This window comes from Carassius carassius, chromosome 15 (genome assembly GCF_963082965.1).
Source record: "Carassius carassius chromosome 15, fCarCar2.1, whole genome shotgun sequence".
NCBI classification, from domain to species: Eukaryota; Metazoa; Chordata; class Actinopteri; order Cypriniformes; family Cyprinidae; genus Carassius; species Carassius carassius.
Window position 1 is genome coordinate 23,291,108 of NC_081769.1, and position 18,175 is coordinate 23,309,282.

At 40.8% G+C, this 18,175-nt stretch overlaps 1 protein-coding gene across 5 annotated transcripts; it reads left to right on the forward strand.

Annotated features, from left to right (window-relative positions):
- The first annotated feature begins 372 nt into the window (after positions 1-372).
- atn1 (atrophin 1) lies at positions 373-17,293 on the forward strand. 5 transcript variants are annotated; one of them, XM_059568084.1, is made up of 11 exons: positions 374-673; positions 8,346-8,424; positions 8,825-8,968; positions 9,267-9,368; positions 9,710-9,829; positions 9,917-12,603; positions 13,235-13,451; positions 13,675-15,172; positions 15,771-15,914; positions 16,004-16,181; positions 16,980-17,293. In XM_059568084.1, exons 3-11 carry the CDS (start codon positions 8,942-8,944, stop codon positions 17,011-17,013), a joined length of 5,007 nt encoding a protein of 1,668 aa, XP_059424067.1. In that variant the 5' UTR covers positions 374-673; positions 8,346-8,424; positions 8,825-8,941; the 3' UTR covers positions 17,014-17,293. The 5 variants fall into 5 exon arrangements, with proteins under 5 accessions (XP_059424068.1, XP_059424070.1, XP_059424067.1 ...); XM_059568085.1 differs by lacking the exon at positions 8,346-8,424 and having other exon boundaries at positions 373-673; positions 13,678-15,172; XM_059568083.1 differs by lacking the exon at positions 8,346-8,424.
- Positions 17,294-18,175: the final 882 nt, after the last annotated feature.

The window sequence follows — 18,175 nt, forward strand, 5'->3', positions numbered from 1 at the left end:
ATTTGAAACAAGCCTCATAAACATGGAAGCTTAGGTTTTGATGAACTATGCATTTCAAATAATAACGTTGCAGAAATAATGGCACCCCTTCCTCATTAAAGCAGTTCAAATAGACTCAATTAGTGCCCATTACCTAATCGAGCAGTTCTAGGTTAATTTTCTTAATTAAGTGTCGTAAATCGACAATTAAATAAACAGTCATTTACATAATGAATAAATACCCTTATATCGACATATTTCTTCCTTCCCTTTTCTTTGGCTTTCCTTTCATACATTGCCCTTTTCCATGAAGAATAAGGAAAATCACGCCCCTTCTCACCCTCCAGTGGTCGTGCGTCCCTAGCTCACCCCTCCGTGAAGATTTGAGCCCGTACAGACTGCAAAAGAGTGCAAGTCGTCTTGACAGAGGAGCGGGATAGGGGCAGAAAGAAAAGGGGGTGGGGAAGAATCAAACGTACGCATCAATTTGTACAGTCTTCAGCTGCACCCCGTTTTCTGCGCCGATTCAGGGGGAGCGGCTGGGAACACACTGCGTTATTTGCGAAGCCGCAACAATGTAAATCTTTCTGTGCATCGAGTTGCCTGTATGTTTGAACGCGTGTAGGTCAATGTACAGTACGAACGGCAGCAGGAGAGAGAAAGAAAGGGAGATACGCATCGCTGGATATTATAGGTAAGAAGAGGAGAAAATGGATGCTTATATTTGACTCTTTGGCCATGCTGATATGGTTCCCCCTTCCTCGCGCACCGGTCTTTGTGCTTTACTAATGTACATAGATTGGGCTGAAATCATATTTCAGGTCGGGGTGCGTAACCACGCAGTTCTCGAGTGCTCACATTCCACTGAGCTCGACAAGAATGCCATTCGCCATTCTGATCCCAAATGTTCCTCATATGAGAAGGAAAGGACTGAAAGGGGGGTTACTCGCGACCATTTCTCCTTGTCTTGTCAGGATTGGTTGTGCAGTGCATTGTCTGAGGACTGTATTCCAGAGGTCGTCATATTAGTACATTAGACCTCTGCCTGCATGCGTATCAATAACAAGCAACAGAAGAATGGAAGAAAGGAACGTTGCGGTGCGTTGCCGAGCGATGATGCACGCTCGGGTGTCTAACTCACCCCACCTTTTGGCATGGAGCTTTTACTTGCTAAGTAATTCGGAATCAAAGCTAATTCCAGCTATATTTGTGCATATGCGTATTATAGGAGGATAGAGTGTATGATTTGTGTTGTGTATGTGTGTGGCAAGCCATTTATTCATTAAAACTAACTAGTACTCTATATTAGGCTTTAGTACTTTTTAATTGGCATTAGCCTGCAATCCAGTGGTTGTGAACAGTAGGCCTATTTTTTATTTATTTTTAGTACCATGCACTAGTAATTATCCATTAGATACTATTATCCCAGCAGTGACAAGTAACTATTTCATTGTTACTGGTAACTGTTACTGTTACAGTTTTTGCTGTTATCTACTTCAGTTTTAGTCTACTAGTAACTATTAATTAGGTACTAGTAAATATTTCAAATCATTCATAACATTCAAATAGTTATTAGGATTTAATGCTATTTTTCTAGTACTACCTAAATATTAGTGCTGCCACGACGCGTCGACGTCATCGATTACGTCGACTACAAAAATACGTCGACGTGCGTTAAATGCGTCAACGCGTCACACCTTATTACATCTTGCGTAATGGCATACTCGGAATGGAGAAAGTTGCATTCTGTCACAAAAACAGAGACCACTGTTATCAAAAGTAAGGGAATACTTTAAACAGAGGTCAAATAAAATGGCCCTTTGTTCCCTTTGCAAAACCGATATGGTGTACCACGGCAGCACAAATGCGATGCACGAGCACCTCAGAGGAAAACATCCTGGCGCTCTCCGGTGTTACGGTTTAACTGGTTACCGTGTGATCTGGTGACCAACTTCCTTGTTCAGGTTTCTGCTTATATTCTTGTTAAGTTATTGGTATGATCACTTGTAGCGGCTGAAGTAAGGATAAAATAAAAAATAAAGTAAGTCTGTGTTGGCGCGGGTTTCGAACACGCGTTAGGGCCGTTCACATATCATGTCTAAAAACGCGTGGAAAACGCTAGTCGCGCTGCCTTCTCCTTCTTTCCAAAGCACTCGGGTAGTTGCACCCCTGGGCCGTTTGTCATTGCTGAGGAACCATGACGTGCTCTCTCCATGAAGACGCGGAAATTTCAGCAATGGATAAATGGATTTGCAGCACTAAAATCGCTTGCAGTAGCTCTGCTACTAAATGTATTTCAAAATGGCAATCCATATACAGCTATGATCAGCTGTTCCCTCATCTTAGCTGAGCTTTCAACGTTTTTACGGGAAAGGATGAAGCTGATTGTTTAGTTCTTGTCACATGACCCGCGGTGCGCTTGCGGCATTCTGAAAAGTTTAGATGTTTTTAAGTCCATGCGGTGCGGACACACCTGGAAAAAACGTGCGTGTCGCGACCGCGTCGCTTCCATTATGAGCACGCATATCGCGCGCCTACATTGGAAATAACGAACTTGAGTGCGCAAAAGATGTGATATGTGAACGGCCCTTTAAAAGACAGCGCGCCACGAGACAACAGTCACAGACTACCGAACTATCCAGAATCAGGTCCAGATCTCTGGAAACCATGCTAAACCATTGCAGAACCCTGACTACATTTTATGGTTTGTGATGCTAAAGAACATTTCATGACGTCTGTAAATTAAAACTGTAAATTTATGGCTATTGTGGTTTAATTATAAACGCTATCATAAACTCATATTTACCATAGTAAAATAATTTTCTTTGCCTCTTTATTTCTGTATACTGTAAAAACTTCAACCACATTGGTTGAAAATGAATAAAGGTTGAAATATTATATTAGAAGTTGTACTTATATTTTTTTTGTAAAGTTATCCAAAGGATTCATTAGCTAATTAAAAAAAGAACATTACAACCCGAATTCCGGAAAAGTTGGGACGTTTTTTAAATTTTAATAAAATGAAAACTAAAAGACTTTCAAATCACATGAGCCAATATTTTATTCACAATAGAACATAGATAACATAGCAAATGTTTAAACTGAGAAAGTTTACAATTTTATGCACAAAATGAGCTCATTTCAATTTTGATTTCTGCTACAGGTCTCAAAATAGTTGGGACGGGGCATGTTTACCAGTGTTGGGGAGTAACTAGTTACATGTAATGGCGTTACGTAATTTAATTACAAAATAAATGTAACAGTAATCAGTTACAGTTACTAAGAAAAAATGAGTAATTAAATTACAGTTACTTATGAAAATTGTAACGATTACAAAGAGGATTACATTTGAATATTTACACACATCCACATACAGCTTTTTCTTTCCCAAATTGCACTAAGACATATGGCCCATAATCTCCGAGGCGCGGAAAACACATTAGTAGAATCCAGTCATAAAAATGGAATTCAGCCTATAACGCGGACGCAATATGCCACATTTTGGACGAATAAATCAAAAGTAGGTCAGTACACTTGAATCAAACCCGATATGGACTGATGTCTGTGAATATTAAGCCGCAAAAAGACTGAATATGAATCATACACGTTCTGCGTGTCTGTGGAAATCAGGCGCTGACTGGACATCGGGAGAACCGGGACTATTCCCGGTGGCCTGGCAGACGGTTTGGCCTTCTACTTTAATATTGTTATTGTATAATTGCAGGCCGAATATACTAAAGCGATTATTTCCGAATCCGCCATTCGATAATTAAATCTTTAATAAATCATGAATCGGTTAGTCGTGACTGGCAATGGTTGGGCTCGCGCGCTCTCTGCGCCTCCGCCGAAAGGTTTGGATCAGACTCCGAGTAATCAATGCGAGAGAGAGAAAGAAAAGAGTGGACTGTGTAAGCGCACAGCTGGAGCAGAGAAGCGACACTTCTGTTCAGGGTTTCAGGTGCAGGTCAGTTTCATCTGTAAAGATGCTAATGTAGTTTTGTCTTTGTTTACTTAGTCAAGCAGCAGCAGCACATTGCTCACAATCACTCAAAATACTGTATAAACGACGTCATTATTATCTATTGTAATGTTACAGTAGTAAGTTAGCAGACAAATCATCATATTTTATCATAGGTTTAGGGGGAGCTAGTGCATACAAAAACACAACGCTTAGGAAAATTAATGTAGCCTATGGTATGGCACTAACCGTGGTTTAATTATGGAATTTGTAGTAAAAATAAATACAAGTGGTAATTAATTTGCCAAAAAAACAAAATTGCACTTACAAAACATGGTAAAAGTCAAATAAAAATCTTCAGTATTAAAGTCATGAGAGAGATGGATGGATAATGGAAGTGAATGTGCAGTTCAGGAGAGAACTCTTAATTACGTTGCAAGTCCCCCAACCTAAGGATTCAAATCTTTTTCATGTCAGGTCCAAAAAAAAAATAGGGTTGTCCATGTTTCAGAATGGGTTGTGGGTGTATGAGTGTGAGATTTCCCAGCCTATTTTTTTTCCCAGTCCGCCCCTCATGGAAATTAATCTCTAGAACAGTCACTTCATGAGCATTTTTTACTTATTTTGAGAAACTATCATCATATCATATACAAAGAGACAGCAGTGTTTCAAAAAGACATCAATGTTTCAGGAGTTTAGTACACAAAATATGACACATGCTTATTAGATAACCGTATTTGAGTTGATGTATATGCTTTTATTTTTTTATTAACTATTTTTCCCCAAACCATTGTTAGATGCAGTTAGATGCCTGTAGTTATGCAAAGATTTGGTTTCAAAAACAGTATCTATAAACTATTTCTTTTGATTTTAAATCTGCTTTGAACTTCAGATCAATCTCTAAGTAAAAGGCAGTACTAAAGTCTGATTGTGTGGTGGATGTGTTCAAATGTGATCATCTTAATTTAAGTGATGAAGGATGGTGAAAGTCTGACAGTATTGAGCACTACTGTAAGGTTTAACCTGCATGGTGTAAAATGGTTGAAGATGATTAACAGTTGCAAATTAACATTCATTAGAAATTTATAAAAGTAATCAAAATGTACTCAAAAGTAATTAGTTACATTACTTTATTAAAGTAATTAAAAAAGTTACACTACTATTACATTTTAAATAGGGTAACTTGTAATCTGTAACCTATTACATTTCCAAAGTAACCTTCCCAACACTGATGTTTACCATGGTGTAGCATCTCCTTTTCTTTTCAAAACAGTTTGAAGACGTCTGGGCATTGAGGCTATGAGTTGCTGGAGTTTTGCTGTTGGAATTTCGTCCCATTCTTGCCTTATATAGATTTCCAGCTGCTGAAGAGTTCGTGGTCGTCTTTGACGTATTTTTCGTTTAATGATGCGCCAAATGTTCTCTATAGGTGAAAGATCTGGACTGCAGGCAGGCCAGGTTAGCACCCGGACTCTTCTACGACGAAGCCATGCTGTTGTTATAGCTGCAGTATGTGGTTTGCATTGTCCTGCTGAAATAAACAAGGCCTTTCCTGAAATAGACGTTGTTTGGAGGGAAGCATATGTTGCTCTAAAACCTTTATATACCTTTCAGCATTCACAGAGCCTTCCAAAACATGCAAGCTGCCCATACCGTATGCACTTATGCACCCCCATACCATCAGAGATGCTGGCTTTTGAACTGAACGCTGATAACATGCTGGAAGGTCTCCCTCCTCTCTAGCCCGGAGGACACGGCGTCCGTGATTTCCAACAAGAATGTCAAATTTGAACTCGTCTGACCATAAAACACTATTCCACTTTGAAATAGTCCATTTTAAATGAGCCTTGGCCCACAGGACACGACGGCGCTTCTGGACCATGTTCACATATGGCTTCCTTTTTGCATGATAGAGCTTTAGTTGGCATCTGCTGATGGCACGGCGGATTGTGTTTACCGACAGTGGTTTCTGAAAGTATTCCTGGGCCCATTTAGTAATGTCATTGACACAATCATGCCGATGAGTGAAGCAGTGTCGTCTGAGAGCCCGAAGACCACGGGCATCCAATAAAGGTCTCCGGCCTTGTCCCTTACGCACAGAGATTTCTCCAGTTTCTCTGAATCTTTTGATGATGTTATGCACTGTAGATGATGAGATTTGCAAAGCCTTTGCAATTTGACGTTGAGGAACATTGTTTTTAAAGTTTTACACAATTTTTTTACGCAGTCTTTCACAGATTGGAGAGCCTCTGCCCATCTTTACTTCTGAGAGACTCTGCTTCTCTAAGACAAAGCTTTTATAGCTAATCATGTTACAGACCTGATATCAATTAACTTAATTAATCACTAGATGTTCTCCCAGCTGAATCTTTTCAAAACTGCTTGCTTTTTTAGCCATTTGTTGCCCCCGTGCCAACTTTTTTGAGACCTGTAGCAGGCATTCAATTTTAAATGAGCTAATTAAGTGGATAAAAGTGTAAAATTTCTCAGTTTAAACATTTGCTACGTTATCTATGTTCTATTGTGAATAAAATATTGGCTCATGTGATTTGAAATTCCTTTAGTTTTCATTTTATTAAAATTTAAAAAACGTCCCAACTTTTCCGGAATTCGGGTTGTAGATTAATTATTTATTGTAATAAAAATAATCGTTAAGAGTAGTCGACTCATTGAAAAAATAATCGTTAGATTAGTCGACAGAAAAAATAATCGTAAGTTGCAGCTCTAATATATTTGTAGGGGTGAACAATAAATATCAGCCAATAATTAATGCGCATCTTGTCAGTAAATCCGGTTCTCTAATCAGCAGTAAATTCCATCAGGTGTGTGATTTCACATAGAGCAGATGTTACTACACAGAGCCATTGTTAACTGACAAGCTGCGGAAATCCACGTTCATTATCAGCGTTGATAACTACAGTTCCTTACAGGATTAAATGAAAAAAAAAAAATTTGCAATTTGTTATCAGTAACAACAAAAATTAACTTTAACAATTTGTGTTGTGAAGGACAATAGTAGTATCTAATGAATAGTTACTAAACTGAAAAATATACTAGTCTCTAATAATTATTAATATTTACATTTACATTTAAAAAATGTACTAGTAACAGAAATATATGCTATTTTGGTATAAAGAATAAATGTTTAAATTGCTTGCCATATGATGTGTTCCTGTATGTATATACTGTATTGTAATGAAGGTATTGCTGATTCCATAGCAGTGGGAGAATGGAAGGCTTTTGGTATGCTGGAGCTTGGCCAAGATTTTGGTAATGGACTCCTGATGAATGAAGGTTCACTTGTAGACAGAGTGCTGGCAGCCTTTATTGTTTGTCATTTGGATATATTACCTTGTGCACACCGTAATTGGATCACAAATATGCTGATTTTACATTTATGGGATATGGACCGTCTTTGTGTGTTTGTCAATAGAAATAATTCTTGTTTTACAAATGACTGTTCTACAAATGACTATTTTGTTAATTGCGGTCATGATGGAGTATCCAGAGTATTCACTGTGTTGGTTGTCAGCAGCTTGTAAATCTGTTTCTATGTAATATTTATCAGCACTGTGGTTTTTCTCTTGTGTTCAGTGGTTTGGGTGTAGATGTACATTTTGAAGTTTTGAAGGCGGCGCTTCACTCAGTCTGTTAGTGTACTATATATAGTCTCATTCACAATAAATGAAGTGTGTGTGTGTGCGTGTGAGAGAGAGAGAAAATTCTGAAGTGACTTAGTTAACTTAGTTCCTACCCTCACTGTATCTTTTTGTCTATCTAATTATTTATCATCCTTCTCTCTCAAACAAGTGGGAGTTTGTCTGTTTTTTCTCATGAAGAAATGTAGTGTCTCTAATGGTTTAGTTTAGAATATCGGTCATGTTTAAAATGATGAAGTGCCTCAGGATTTAAAAAAATGTTGATTCACTACAACTACAACTATGATGAGGTTAATTAGCAATGTTACTGTATGTCATGGGATTATTGCATCATTGCTAAGTGATTGTGTTTGAATTAACCCAATATATTTATCAGACTATATTTGAAACATCATTCAAGAAAAAATTCTGTCCTTAGAATTAAAAATACATTGCTATCAGTGAGGCAGGCTAGAAACAAGAGAAGTAAACCATAAACAGGAAAGCGAGAACGTTGGGTGGGGGGGTGGGGGTATATATCTTTGCTGTAAAGAAAATTCCAGTCAAAATATCATTCCTGTCTGTGGTTAGAATTTCTGAACAGAGAACTTTTTCTTATTTGTACAACATAGTGTAAAGCATGTATTTGTGAGCATTTATGTACATAAGTGTGTTTAAATATTATTTATGTGATATTAAAAATAAGTGTGTATTTCTGTGCATGTTGAATTTAGAGATTTGTGTGTATGTTGATATTTTGGTGTAAGCAGTGCCTCTTGCTATGCTGGCTGCAGTGGATGGTTTTTGCAGTGCTCCGTTCAACATTGATGACTAAAGCTCAGCTTCAGAGTACGACAAACCCTCTGAAGTACCATGCAGTCCACACAAAAATATTTTTCTTGTACGAATTACTGTTCCCCAACACTGTTACTGCAAACAGAAAATCGTTTTAGTGTCTAAACTGCAGACATTGCATTGATTAAAGATTTTTTTAGTCACAGATCATTTAATCATTGATTATAATAGATATATCAAAGAACATTAGATTTTCATTTTGCACTTACAGTGGACCAATGTCATGACCACTGCATATTACTTGAGAAGGGAATTAAATTAACAATTTACATTTTCCTGTAGTATTGATAGATTTATTAAGTATCTGATAACAAATAGAAAGACAAGTAGTGTATATAATATAATATAGTAATGTTTAATTTGACTTCAGTGGTATTCACTCTGTTTCCTCCAGGTTTTAAAGATTTAATGCTATGATAGGCAGCCTGTAGGCCAACCATCCTGATTGTGGTCACGCTCACACTTTTTGTAATGGCTGACTGGAAGGAATGGACCACATAGAGAGCTAGTCATGAAGACCCGAACCAACAAAGAATCGGTGAGGGCATTACTGCATACTGAGATCAGCATAAAAAGTAGATAGAAGTATTTAAATCAGTCAGAACCATTTGAACCAAGTGCACTTATGTCTGTTATTAAAAAGTATTTGGATATCCATATTAAATTGTACCATTTATTAATATTATATTTTTTTACTTAGTATTTTTACAAAACATACTTTTAGTAAACATGCTTTGGTCACTTTATCCGTTTTTTGTGCTGTCATTCTTTCATGCTGTCTTTTCTTTCTCTTCATTCTGTTTGCCCTCCCTCGGTCATGCTGGACATGGCCACAGATGCCCGCTCGTAGTGGACGCAGGAGGGGGGGCAGCGAGGAAAGGAGGGGTAGACGTCCGCACCCCAGCCCCTCCCGAGCAGAGCGCAATGAAAGGCAAACAGTAAGATTTCTTGTATTTTTCTCTATCATATTTCTTGTATTTTTTATTAACTTCTCCATTGTCCTAGTTTCTTCATTTTGATAACCTTATCCTTGGTCCACCTCATCTCTATTTTTCTTCTTATCTCTATCACTGAATTCTTTCATGCCTCATTTTTCTTTTTCACAGTATTCCAGATTAGTGTGCTTTTACTGTATTAGATCTGTGTTAAAAATATTGGTGACTGTTTTGCATTTGTTTGTCAGCTTGTGAGCAAATTCTGTTCTTTTGTTGTTTTGTTTTTTATACTAAATGTAAAAATGCAACTGCCTCACATAATGATTAAAAATTATATTACTAAGCAAAGAACTGCCGGAGAGGAATTGGCTGTTGGACGTTTCAGCCGGCGATCTCAAGGCCATGATTCATCAGAAAGTGAAGGGGAAGAGCATGTGCCACCTCCCAAAAGACAGAAAGTCCAGGTACTGATAAAATTTTAGAAACATTTAATAAAATTCCATAAGATTTACATTTTTTTTTAATATAATGGTATTTGATTTTGCCAATAGGACTCCTCCAATCCCCCAGCTCCAACCCTTTCAACTAACACTCCGACTTCAGCTCCACCTCCAACGTCAAACAACAGTCAATCAAGAGAAAGTGACAATGAGGATGGCCAATCACAAGGCAGTCGGAGCTCAGTTGGAGGCAGCTTAGCCAACAGTAGCAGCAGCATAAGCAGTGGACGGGACATTGACCAGGACAATCGGTCCTCTTCTCCAAGTCTCTCTGCTTCCCCCTTGGCCAGTTTGGATTCTGAATCTGACTCTCCAGATTCACCAAAGCAGGGTGATAAAAACAAAGATGGAGGGACATCAAAATGTGTAGCAGAGGATCGGAGAGGCTCAGGGAGAGGTGAGGATAGCAGACCAGAGGACCAGAGTGAGGGAGGAACGGAGGGAGATTTGTCTTCGTTAAAGTCTTCATCATCCCTATATACATCTCATCGTGGAATGTTGGACAACGCAAGTGATGCAAGCAACAACAGGAAGTCATACTTCCCCCTAGATTCCAAGCTTGCAAACAAAGTGGAGTATACAGGTCCTGGTGGTCCCGAAACGATACACACCTGCAGTCGCATCCCTTCTAAAGCAAGCACTCAGTGTGGGAAACCTGGGGTGGGAGTAGCTGAGTATTCCCATGGGAATTCAAATCTGAGCCATGGACCAACACTCCCACCTCCACCTGCCCTGAAACCTCTAGAGGTGGGGCAGAATGTTCCAAGTGGGGAAAGTAAAGCAGACAAACCAGAGAAAGGTGATAAGTCTGTTCCACCCTCCTTGCTTCCACAAACTAGTACTGTTTCCCAGCAACCTCCACCTCCCAACACTCACCATTACACCCCCACCAGCTGGTCAGGGGGACCTCCCTCTAGTTGTCCTGGCAACTGGGGATATGTACGTTATCCAGGTAACCACCACACACATTCAAGCCAGCAGCCTCCAGTACAGCAACAGCTGCCCTCTGTGTACAATTCTCCTTCTTCTACCCGACACTCCACCCACCCACCTTACCTATCTCACCCTCATCCCCAACCACACAAAGAGTTCCTGCCCAGGTATAGCAATGCAGCTGAGCGGGAGAGGGGTGGGAGGGAATTTGGCAACAGAGACTTCCCTGCTAGTAATAGCAGTAGCAATGCAAACAGCAACAATGGTAGCATCTGTGCTAGCACTTCTGGTGGTGGAGGACCCAACTCTAATGTGGGCCGGGATTTTGGGAATTCGCTACCTGGACAGAAAAGAGAATATAGTGCAAACCGGGATGGATCTGCAGGACCACAGAGTGGTCGGGAATATGGACCAGGGTTTAAAGATCGGGATCGAGGAACTGGGAGGGAATTTCCTTTGCAAAACCAGCAACATCAAGCACAGGGTAGAGAGTTTGGAACTGAAAGCACTGGAGGGGGTGGGTGTCATCCAAGAAACAAGGACAGCAGGTGGGGTGATTTAGCAGGCCAAGTTAGGGAGGCAGGGAGTAACACTTATGCTGGTAATGCCAATCAAGCACCTGTAGGTGTTCCACCATCTGCTTTACCTTCGGCGACCCTGGTGAACCGTGACCCAGCCAGTTCACCACAAAACAGCTCTGGTCATCCTCCCTTTTCCTCTGCAAATTCCATCCCCACAAATAGAGACTATTCTTCTCCAATGGATACAAATGTGCAGCAAACACTACAAGGACAGAACCCCCATGTACCCTTCAATACTGCAGACCTTTCAGCCCCTCCACACTATTTAAGAGAGTACCCTCCTCCAGGGTCAAAGGATCCGGACCCACCCCCTGGATCAACCTCTTCTTCTGTTCCACTTTCTGGTGTGCCAAGGGAGTTCCCGAGCCCACCTGAACTGGCACCAAATCTTATTCTGGAATATTCTGGAGGACCTCCACTTCCACATCACCCTCAATATCCTGGACAGACAGCCTTGCCTATGCAGCATAGAGACAGAGAGAGGGAAAAGGACAACACTACATCTGCTCTTCATTCAAATCGCAATCACCCTCCATCCCTTTCTCCTTCATCGAGTGGTTCTGGACCTGGTCATCCCACCTCTGCTTCTTATCCTCCTCCACCCTCCACTAGCTCACATTGTCAGCCCCCAACTATTACATCCCTTCCGGGGAATCTAGCTCGACAGGGCCCATATTCTTCATCCAGTCAGACTCCACCAACCCCACTCTCTCCTCTTCCCAGTCCCTCAACCAATCCAATGGGAGGGTTTAGTCCTTTTCCATCAACCTCTGCTCCTTCTGTACCACTTCCTGCATCAGGTGTGTCCACCTCTTGTCCATCAGGTTGCAGGCCTACTCCTTACCATGGCACTTTAAGCAGTCATACTACTTTCAGTAGCTCTTACCATGGCAACGGTAACCATGGAAATAGCAATGCTAGTGGCAATGCTCCCAACAACAGCAATAGTACTAGCATGCCATCATTACTGCACTCTCCTCAAAACACTAAAGTGCAACTGCATCTCAGTAACCCCAGTCATAACAACACTGCTTCAACCCCTAGCACATCTGTTGGAGTAGAAGGTCACTCTGATTCACCTTCTGGCCCTGTGCCACCACCTGCCATCAAGGAGGAGCCAGTAGAAGAGAGGGAGGAGTTGGAGAGCCCTCCTCCAGTTCTCCGAAGTCCTTCCCCAGAACCAAAACCTGTTGACATTCCAATTCATGCCAGCCAATCAGCTCGGTAAGACTTGGTGTTTTTTTTTTTTAGAAAATCTAATAAAACATCAAAAACAAGTGAATTAAGAACAAAAACAGGTCAGAATGATCATGCCATTTATAGAGATGCACAGTATAATGGTGTCATATTATTGGCTGATATATAATGTCATATTATTGGCTGACAGCCTTCTGCATAACTATGTAGTTTCAGACATATTTTGTTTGTCAATGTATTCAGTTAGTTTAGCTAGATTACTATGGTTGTGTTTTCGAAATCTTACAACACCACTTTTATATCACATGGCTATTATATGGGTGCAAGACCTGTACAGGTTTTTTTTTAAGATAATTTTTTTGCCATTTTTGCCTTTTTATTAGGATAGGACAGTATATATTGACAGGAAACAAGGTGGGAAAGAGGGGGGACAAGATTGGGAAAGGACTCGAACTGGGGTCACACAAAGTGCAACACCGCTATATGTTGGCGCACTGCCCACAAGGCCATTGGCACAAACAACATGTACATAGCCTGATATGCTACCTGATATAACCAAAACTTAGTTCCACATGATTGGGTAAATGTGTTTATTTGATAGTATTGGCATGTATGATTGTTTACCTCATGGAAAAGATAAAAACCTCTTTGGTTTCAGGTTTCACAGGGTTCTTGACCGGGGAAGTGGGAACTCTTGTGCCCGTAGTGATGTTCTATTTGTTCCGCTTGATGGTTCTAAGCTTTGGAAGAAGAGAAATGAGGCCATAGAACGTGCTCGTAGAGAGGTCGAACAACGCGCAAGAGATCTGCAAGAGAAAGAGCGAGAACGAGAGAGAGAAAAGGAGAGAGAAAGAGACTTGGACAGACATATTCAGGTAAAAGAGAGCAGAGCTTGTTAGTAGCATTGCAAAAATTATTTCAGTAATCACAGCATATTTACTAGTTTTGTGTCTAGTTTTAACATTATGAAAACTAGATGCATGCACTTGAGAAGATTACATGATATTGCACCTTGTTTTCAAAAAATGAAATAGTTTTTCTGTAGTTAGATCCTTTACACATTACTTGTCAGATTCTTTATAAACATTTTTTTTTCAGCAGAAGGACAGTAGCACAAGTGCAGGATTAGGAGCTACAGCTACACGCCAGGGCTCTTCCCTCTTCTTTCCTCCTTCTTCCTCCATCCTTCTAGACCCTTCATCATCTTCCTCATCCTCTGTGAACTCCTCACATCCAGCAGCCCATCCACAGCACTACCATGCCCACCATGCCTCACACCCCCATGCCATTCACCCCTCTCATCATCTGCATCCCTCTCTTTCTCATTCCATTCCTCATTCTCTTCTCCTTCCTTCTATGGCAGGGGGCTCTCCAGTTGTTGGAGGTCCTCAGGGTGCTCTTGGCATTGGGCTTGGGGGTCCATATTTGGGGCCTGATACCCCAGCCCTCAGAACCCTGAGTGAGTATGCCCGTCCTCATGCAATGTCTCCGCTGGGTGTTGCCAGTCGCGCACATGTACACCATCCCCACTTTCACCACCACCCTCACCCACATGCGCATGCACATGCACATGCACATGCACATGCTAACGCTCATCCCCATGTGCATCCTTCAATTTTCCTGTCCCAATTCCAAAACCCATCTCTCGCACATCCCCACCACCTTCCAGCCGACGCTGCCACGGCTGCTGCCATTCTGGGCTTTTTATATGGGGGTGGGCTGGAGGGGGGCCCCGCCCATCCAGGGCATGGTCCTGGACCTGGGGGGTTGGCTGGAGCGGGGCTTGGAGGAATGGGATTCCCTCATGCTGTAGCTGCTCAAAGAGAGCGTGTGAAGCCAGGATTTGAGTTTAAGAGCGAGGAGCGTGTCTACACAGCTGGAGCCTTAGCCAACCCGGCAATAGCTTTGTCACACGCACACTCGCACACACACTCACACTCCTTGCTGCTGGGGGGTGGGGCTGGAGGCGGAGCTCCTGGTAGTGAGGTTACCCTTTATGGTACAACTCCACCCCCCGCACCGCCCCCTCAAGCTTTAGCCGCAGCAGCTAGGAATCCAAATCCTGTCCCTCCAACTCTGTCAGTCCCACCAACCTCCTCTATTCTTCCAGCCTCACTTCCTGCCCACCAGGCTCCAGCCGGAGCCCCAGTGACACCAGCAGCCCCCTCCCCTGCCCCTCCTCCTCAACCTCCCCCCCCACCACCTCCTCCTCCTCCAACAGCCTCATCTCTTCATCACCCCACTCCACATTCTACCTTTCCAAATACACACCCTTCTTGTCAGCCCCCACCCCTCCTAACTCAGGCTACGCACTCTGAACGATATCCCACCCCCGTTCGCACTCCTCCCAGCACTGAACGTGCAAGGAGCGTGGAGAGGGAAAGGGAGAGAGTGATGCCTGCCACAGAGAGGGAGCGAGAGAGGGATAGGGAAAGGACAGGGACAGGTGGAGGAGCAGCAGGAGGAGGCACAGCGACTGCAGGAGGCACAGGAGGAGGAGATTCTCTCGCCCGGCTACAGATGCTGAACGTGACTCCTCATCATCACCAGCATTCACATATTCACTCTCACCTACATCTGCACCAGCAGGACACAGGTATTCACCATACACACACACACACACACACACACACTTTACACAGCACACTGTATTGCAAAATAAAAATTTCTGCAAATTCAGAATATGGTTCTGTCAATATTAGGGATGGGCCAGGATGGTTGACTATTCAGTGTTAATAACCAATTTAAATAACCAATTGAAATTCTAACATACTGTTGACAAAGATGACAAATGAAAAAATAATATATAACTGACGGATATGAAGGAAAAACAACACAGCAATATACTAATTGTATTTCCATAGTAGTAAAAATAAAAAGGATTTAGATCTGGAAAAACATGAGTAAAAATTATTTTTGAATGAACTTTCTTGTTTAGGCTGACGGCATCGCAGCAGCCATAAAAGTATCACTTCTGTAACAAACTTAGCAATATCACCAATACAGTTACTGTCAGCTAAATGTTCAGTTTCTCTATGAAATACAACAGGCTATAAGTAAAATGGGTTGCGAATAGCAAGAATAATGGCAGCACTGTTCCTGCGCAAAATAATTTTTACCTACAGTGCCACTGGGAAACTGTGCTGCTCTTATTAAATTTCCCACTTTTGTTTTGTTACGTATTTGGGTGGCAGCCGCGGGAGGGGTACACCCCCTGATGGATCCGCTGGCATCAGGGTCTCCCCTGGCCCGTCTGCCATACCCAGGGGCTGCTCTTGGGCCTCCCATCCTGGCACAATCCCTCACTGACAGCGAGGTGCTTCGACAGCAGCTCTTTGGTAAGAGGTGTGATGATGTTCTGTTGTGATATATTTCATTGTTCTATGTGTTAAATGATTTCTGCACTTTTTTTGCATGTTGTGTACAGGAGGTCCTTTCCGTGAGATGCCCCAGTCCTCGTCTCTGGGTGGATCCATGTCTGCAGCACACCAGCTCCAGGCAATGCAGCAGGCTCAGAGTGCCGAGATTCAGTTCCAGAGACTTGCCCTGGAACAGCAGTGGATCCACCACCATCATCACTCCCTCGCCCAGGACGAGTACTACAGGTGAGTGCATACATGTCTACTGTATACTTAGCGATATTCCACTTTTTTTTTTTTGAAACAATTTGAATTATTATCAAACCCAATATCACTGATGTTGATACCTATATCTAGAAAGGAACATTTTTCATAAAATATTTTTTTTTTACAATAATGTATAAACCTTTCACAACAGACCTACCATGACTTCGGAGATTAAGCAATTCTGTGAAAGACACAAATCATTGAGATTTCAGCAAAACTGTTTAATAGCCAAATTCCTTAGAACTAATCCATCCACAATCCTAAAGAGAAATCCTATTTGCATTCACCAATTACAGAGATATCTCTGTTTCCATGGAAACGAGAATTGTAACAAGGGATCAGCAGTGAACTTCAGTTCCCATGAAGCATTGCAAATGATGTTATCGAGTCTCATTACACTATAAAACAACTAAAATGTATGAATCAAATATTCATAATATTTTGCATTATTCTTACATTACTCTTACAAATGAGTGACTGTAAGTCAACAATTTTACATTGTACCATCACTTTTTTTATTTAGTTATTCATTGGCAATGACTCATGGGCTGTGTAATTCATTATTTGAAAGGCTTGATTTTTAACATTTATTTATGAAGTATTATTCAGGATTAACACTTAAGGCCGATATTTTTGTCAGTTTTATTATTTTAATCAGTATAAAAATCATCAGTGCTGTAAGCATGAGTAGCTGATACCCATGCAACCATATCAAATATGACATCTACAATGCAGTCTTTTTGTTGTTTCATCTTTGACTTTTACCCTCCATTGCAGCCACCTAAAGAAAGAGAGTGACAAAACGCTGTGAGGAACACAAAGGACATGAAGACAGGAAAATGAAGAAGGGATGAAGTGCAAATAAAAAAAGAAACAATCATTTAGAAATTCAGCACTGAATGACAACAAATCTGTATAGAGCTTTGGATGTGACATCGGAACACATATAATTCAATCTGAACTAACTTAAATACAGGTGCAACAAACAATGTGTATATTCCCAGTAAGGTGAGATAACTCTGGCGCACACTGTGGCACTGAACGGTTATTCCCAAACGTCCCGGAGGATTCCTCATTGAGTTATTTCAAATACCAGGAGTTTAGTCTGTATACAAAAAATTATGCCAGAGAGAATGTCTAAGAATCAAGTTCACTTTTATGTCTTTGCATGTAGCTAGATACTAAAAGCCCAATGGGCTAAAACTCTTGATCTGTTTTTTTTTTTTTTTTTTTTTTCTTGTTTGTATGTTTTTGGAAACTTTGGAAACTCTGAGAGAGTTTATGAAAGGGTGCATGAGATGAACAGCTTACCTTCATAATGTTTCTTTATCGTGTTCTTATTAAAATTATTAATGTTGTTTGTTAATAGTTATGATTATATAAACATTATTTTGTACAATTTTTTTTTTAATTTTCATGATACCACTGTTATTTTTTTATTTTATTTTTATGTTGAATTTACCTTGGAAAAAATGCAAGATAAAAAAAATAATGAAAAAGAAAAATCTGGAAATAAAGTACCATTTTTGTTCTATAAGTCTTCATATGTGCAGTTTACTGTTTTTCTTTTACTGTATCTGTGCTTTTTATGTATAACATTCAAAGTGATCGCAATAATTATTTAAACTTGATTTAACCAGTTATTCATAATGGAAACGGTATTTTAATCCTTCCAGAACTGAAACTCTGACACCTGATATGGAAAGTATCACTGTATGTATAGCTGTCTCATTTAATATTGTTTAATTTTCTTAACCAGTGCTGTTATTTGATGTACGCAAACACAGTGTAAGGTTTTCTGTTCCTGTTTTGCAGTTGTGGGGAGTTGCACACTGTTTGAACACAAGCCACATAGAGTCAAGACACTGTATTAAAAGAACAGGCCTTTTCAAAACACACACACACAGAGTATCCAAAGAATATCGCATCCCTTAGGACGCTTTTGTCTTTCTTTTGCTGTATTCACATAAGGA